We start from the raw sequence: 6165 nt of genomic DNA, 5'->3' as shown, positions 1-6165 counted from the left end.
TCCTATAGTCACATATCTTAAAATATATGTTTCATGGGTCTAAATCAAAGAATAGACAAGCCCACATTTCTTTCTGAGGTCACTGAAAGAGCCTTTTTCTTTGGCTTTCCCAGCTTCTAGAAATCACCTTCATTTCAGGACTTATGGACAACCCTTCTTCCATGCTCAAGAGAAACATCATTGCACCTCAACATGACTTCAACGCAGTCTATAGGTCAGGTTTCCAACACTGATCACTGTCAGAAAACCTATGGGTTTGCATTAATAAAAATAGTACCCGACTCTCAATATATGTAGCTGTAACATATCTGCAGAATATCTTTTGCAATGTATAACAACATACTCATGATTATAGAAGTTAGATGCTGAAATTTTTGAAGAGTATATTTTTCTAATTATTATGAACATATTTCCTCTGCCTCTTTTTTCTACCTTTCATATCTTTAGCAGGGAATTATAGTTGTGATTATGATATTCAAAATTTAAAATAACACTAATCATGGGCTAGTTAATATTATGTTAATAAATTCATATTAACATGTATCACACACTTCAGAAGGTAGCACAATCAAATGAAACTAAAATAATTTATTAAAAAGGGGAGTTATTGAACAATTTTTTTATAGATTGCATTAATTTACGATCTCAGTAGAAGAAAGGTAGAATGTCAAATGTTCCACATGTATTTAACATAGTGCCAAAGTATATGTCCTATATCTTTTGGAAACCCTCAGAACATGAGTGCGACTGAATGCCAATGAAAATTTAAACAAACACAAATCCAAGCTGCTTAATACTGTTACAAAAATACCCAGGACTTCAGATACTCCCAGGAATTGGAATTACTCCAGAATTCCATAATACTCTTGAGAACCTCTGATTTTCTAAGGGAGTCTGAAGTTTATGAAGGAGATAAACGAGTCAGAAGCATATAAACAAAAGAGACATTAGACTCATCCCGCATTAGACTATCTGCATTCTCATATCAGGAGACAGAGGTTGACAGTACAGTCTGTCATGAGTTGTGGCAGGTCTGGTTAGGAAGTTGAATCACTTGGGATTCTCAAGGTGATTCTGAGTTGCAGACAAGAATTAAAACATCTTATCTTCACCATGCGTGTTTTTGTTGCCTGCAGGTGATTTCACAAGTTGAAAGGACCCTCTGATTGCTCCTACAGAAGTGAGACTGATCTCTTTCAATTACTTAGCTATTTCCCCCCAGGCACCATAATCACACAGCAGTTAGTAAGTTGTGAGCTACTAATGGATTCTGTGTTAAGTTCAAAAAACAATGCAGGGGCTTGAGGTATTCTCCATTCCTTCTGCTCTCTTTGCTTCCTTCACTTTCACTTTTTTTTTTCTAGGAGCCATAGAGATCCTTGTACATGGCTTAATAAATCACAATATTCCTCCACAATGATGTGTAAACTCTTAATGTTAATTTCCAACTAAATCCCATCATGTCTACTTGGAAGACATAGCCATCTCTTTCTGCTTCTATTACTAACTTTTGTTTCCAAACAACACCTTTTATTTCCTGCATTTTTACAATAACCCCTTAGTCTATTTTTCCCTGCTTCCACCTGCAGACAATTCTGTATATATTGTATCCTTGGCATCTTCCAATGACTTTTCCATCTTATTCTGATTGAGATTAAAAATCTATCAACAACATACCTACATGATACAGAAACAGTACCTCTCTTCTTGCTATGCTCTCCATTCTGGTGATACTAGTTGCAGGGATATTTTTCACACATACACATTCTAACTTTAGATTATCAACATAAACTCTATCCACCTGGAACCCTATCCTTCTATCCATGTGGCAACAGCCTTCTGCCTCATACCATATATCTTTGAAATATTCCCTCCTTGGTGAAGATTTTTATTTTTGACTTTTATAAATCTGAACCTTCTGAAGCATATTTTACTCAACTTTTCCATATAAGATTCTCTATCTCTATCATAGTATGCTTTTTATTCATTTTCATGTTCATTGGCTGCCTAACTCTGACAGAAGGGCCCAAGGGTAGAGTTTTTTGTTTGTTTGTTTTGTTTTGGTTGTTTGTTTGTTTTTTGAGACAGGGTTTCTCTTTGTAGCTTTGGCTGTCCTGGAACTCAATCTGTAGACCAGGCTGGCCTCGAACCCAGAAATCCACCTGCCTCTGCCTCCCAAGTGCTGGGATTAAAGGCGTGTGCCACCACCGCCTGGCCCAAGGGTAGAGTTTTATCTGCTTTGGCCACTACTCTAGTCCAAAACCCAAGAACACTTATTGTTTTTAGTAGCCTCTCACTATACACTAAAGGAGTTAGCAAATCTATGCTCCTTCAGGTGCCAATCTCCATGAGTTTCTGGCTATACCTCAAGGTGTCCTTTTCCTTTCAGTCTACCACTTTATCACATGAGTAGAACTTTTCCTTACTTGTCTTTCTTTAGTATTACAAGGACTGCCACTGAGTTAGAAGACCAGCCTGAAGTAGCTCTTAGCAAGAATTATAACAACATTTATTACATTTTGGTATTTTCAAGGAACTCATGCTTTGATTAGAATGCAACTTCTCTTCCCTATGACATATGAATAATATCCGTGTGTTGTTCAAGACTCAAGTTGGGTCATTTAGAACAAATGAAATATTTTGGATAGTTTCATCCATCTATAAGTGTCTCTTTAGAAAGCTGCCTTGGCCCTTTCTGGCCTGTCTTATATATTTATCATATATTTTCCATGTTATATTTCACTTTATGCTTCCATGGGTTTTGTTTGCTTAATAAATTGAAGAAACTGAAGTTTATTGCAAGAAAAAATCTGATAAGCCTTTTCTTTGAAATTTTCTTTTTTTTTTTTTTAAGTTATAAATTTAGGCATCTTTGAGTTTCCACATCCCTTTTTATCTTATTTTTCTAGTTGGGAAAGAAAATATTTATATATATTTAGCACACTTATATTATTTTTAAAAACTGTATATATTGTGAAATAGTTTAATTTAACTAACATGCATTATCTTGTCGGTTTTTTATCAAGAACACTTAAGGTCTATTCTTAGAAATTGTCATGAAAATGACAGACATCTTTGCAAAATGGGAATTGTTAGCTTTGTTTTAATAGAAAATTGAACTCAAACAAGCTTAATACAATTAGATCAAATATGCTACTGCAATTTACCCAAGTTATACAGAACCTTATGCCTTCTAAATATGACTCTAAGTTAATAATATAACTTTTTAATTCATTATAAGATATCAGAGGGCAGGACTCATTGTTAATTGTAATGAAATTACAGGTACACATCACAAACATAGAGTTCAATGGTGCAACTACATGCAAGCTTCCAAAATTTCAGTGGCTTCATGTTTCTATGATGTTTGTATATTTACTGACACATATAATATAAATCACTTATAATGTTCAATCTCACACTGTTTTCTATACATTGATGTTCTCACATGATGATGCTTAAATACAGACGTGGACATCATTGTAGATGTGGCTTTTGAATGCTAGAAAAGATAAGCCATTGGTAGTGAATGGTGGGGTGCAGGTGACAAGCATGAGAGAAATATTAGATACTCTTATCCCTGACAGAGATCAATCAGGAGTGAATCAGGAGTGAGATGTGATTGCACATAAACTCATGACTGTAGACTTGGTGTTTAGCTGTTTCTTTTTTCTTTTTTTTTTTTTTTTTTTTTTCGAGACAGGGTCTCTTTGTATAGCCCTGGCTGTCCTGGAACTCACTTTGTAGACCAAGCTGGCCTCGAACTCAGAAATCTGCCTGCCTCTGCCTCCCGAGTGCTGGGATTAAAGGCGTGCACCACCACGCCCGGCTTGTTTAGCTGTTTCTTCTTTGAATTACGCACTATGTACTGCTTTGTAGAGACATGGCGTCCCCATAGTTTCCTCTAAGTAATCCAAAACCCCTTTAAAGCATCTTACCAAGGCCAATTTTTCCATAAATATCTCCAATCACAAGTCATAAATCATCATATACTTCTCATAAATTAACTTTTAATCTCTAGCAGTGGTATAGTCATAATGCACATTAACATACTTTAGTCACTCATTTATTTATGACCTTTTGGATGTCGTGTGTGATTGATCTCTTCCCTCATCATCAACTCTTCTCAGATATGAAAGGTAACGGCAACAGCCAGAACAGCACTGACAAAAATTATCTCAGACCTGGAGAGATAGCTCAGTGGTAAAAGACACTTGCCACTCGGTCATACAGACTTGAATGTGGATCCCAACACCTGAGCAACAAAATGAATAAGCACCCTAAATCTCAGCTTTGAGGGACCTGATATCCTTTTTATACATAGGAACCTGAGTGTATGCGCACACTCTCACACACTCTCTCACAAGTAGATTAATAAATGAAATTTAAATGCAAAAATTATTTGAGTTACACAGTTACCTTAGATACACTGTTTCTTTTTCACCTTGGTTTAGTTATTCATGCTAATCCAACAGCTTGGACTATATTAGCCTCTTTCTTCAAAATCTTCAATAACCCAGCTCTCACATGTCTTCAAAGGTGAGAACTATGTATCTCTAAAGACAGCTTTCTTTATCCTCTTTACTGAAAATCAGCTGTCTTCTCTAGCTATTTACTTTATTTACATTCTTCTTTGAGCAACAAAATTAAAATTGATCCCAACTTAAGTATCTTAAATTTTCCTTTTGTTTACAAATATGCATTAGGATTGGGTTCACAGTAGAATTGATTTTTTAATGATTGCCCACTGGAAAGACTAGAAAGATGAAGGCTGCGATAATCTGAGTTACTTTCACTCAGTGGTGTTGACATTGTCTTAATTAATACTTTGGCATAAGCTGGGCCTGTAGAATGGAATATTTACATGTGGCCCTGCCATAGGATTTAGTCTTCTCAGTGCAGTGCCTCGGTTCCACAAGTAGATATCAAGGAGATCAATTACAAATGAAGTTAGAAATGTTTGAATAGGGGAAGAGAAGAAGAAAATCTTTTTTATTGTTGTTAACAGTTTTCATTTCTTGAGCAGAAAGTAGGATCATCTATATTTCTGCTGCCATTTTTTTGCAGTATGATTTACCACACCATTCTGTATTACAAACCTCCATATCCTCCTGTAAAAGGAGAATTGCATAATCAATTTGTCAATCTTCTATTTTTTGTTGAGAAAACAAATAATTACATCCTCTATTCAAGCATGGTAAGAGATTGCACATTTTTGTAACTGATCTAGTTGCAAAAGGCATGGGTTACCCTATCCCGTATCTGTTTGGTCTTGACACTATAGACAATAGGGTTCATCACAGGAGGGAAGAGGAGATACACAAAGCCCATGACCACCTGAACTAGATGGGGGGCCTGTTTCCCAAAGCGGTGGATTACAGACAATCCTATCATGGGAGTATAGAACAGAAGCACAGCAGAGATGTGTGAAACACATGTATTGAGAGCTTTGAGTCTTTCAGCCCTTGAGGCAATGGACAATACAGTGCGCAGAATAAGTGCATAGGAGAAGAGGATGAGCAAGGAATCCACTCCCACTGTTGAAACGATGACGAACATGCCATAGATGCTGTTTGCCTTGATGTCTGCACAGGCCAGTTTCATTACTTCTTGGTGGAGGCAATAGGAATGTGAGAGAACTAGAGAGCCACAATAAGGGAACCGTTTGAGCATGAAAGGCAATGGGAAAATGAGTGCAACACTACGGCCCAGAGAGGCCAGACCTATTCTGACAATCACTGTGTGGGTGAGGATGGAAGCATAGTGCAAAGGACGACAGATAGCCACAAAGCGATCAAAGGCCATAGAGAGAAGCACAGAGGATTCTAAGAAGGACAAGCAGTGGATGAAAAAGAGCTGGGTAAAGCAAGCATCATGGCTAATGTCTCGTGCTCCCACCCAAAAGATGCCTAGCACTGTAGGGAGGGTACAAAGAGAGAGACCAAGGTCCGTCAGAGCGAGCATGGACAGGAAGAGGTACATGGGCTCATGGAGTGAGGGCTCTGTCTTAATGATAAAAAGGATTGTGCAGTTACCCAGGATGGAAACCAGGTACATGAGACAGAGTGGAAGGGAGATCCAGATATGCATGTGCTCCAGCCCAGGGATGCCACTCAGCAAGAAGGTAGAAGACATGCTTCCATTTCCTAGGGGTCCTGGAGTCAT

At 37.4% G+C, this 6165-nt stretch overlaps 1 protein-coding gene across 1 annotated transcript; it reads right to left on the bottom strand.

The window, feature by feature from the left end:
- Positions 1-5226: 5226 nt before the first annotated feature.
- On the bottom strand, positions 5227-6165 carry Or51g2 (olfactory receptor family 51 subfamily G member 2). Its single transcript, XM_021167610.1, has one exon. It carries the CDS (start codon positions 6163-6165, stop codon positions 5227-5229), a length of 939 nt encoding a protein of 312 aa, XP_021023269.1.

The sequence above is a fragment of the Mus caroli genome, unplaced genomic scaffold, assembly GCF_978045245.1.
Source record: "Mus caroli unplaced genomic scaffold, Mus_caroli_1 scaffold_8, whole genome shotgun sequence".
In the NCBI taxonomy this organism is placed as follows: Eukaryota; Metazoa; Chordata; class Mammalia; order Rodentia; family Muridae; genus Mus; species Mus caroli.
Note: the sequence above shows the minus strand (reverse complement) of the source record. Positions and strands in the feature narration are given on the sequence as shown.

Excerpts from the sequence above, each read along its gene's own strand:
- Or51g2 (XM_021167610.1), bottom strand. The coding sequence starts at position 6,165 with ATGACTCCAGGACCCCTAGGAAATGGAAGCATGTCTTCTACCTTCTTG.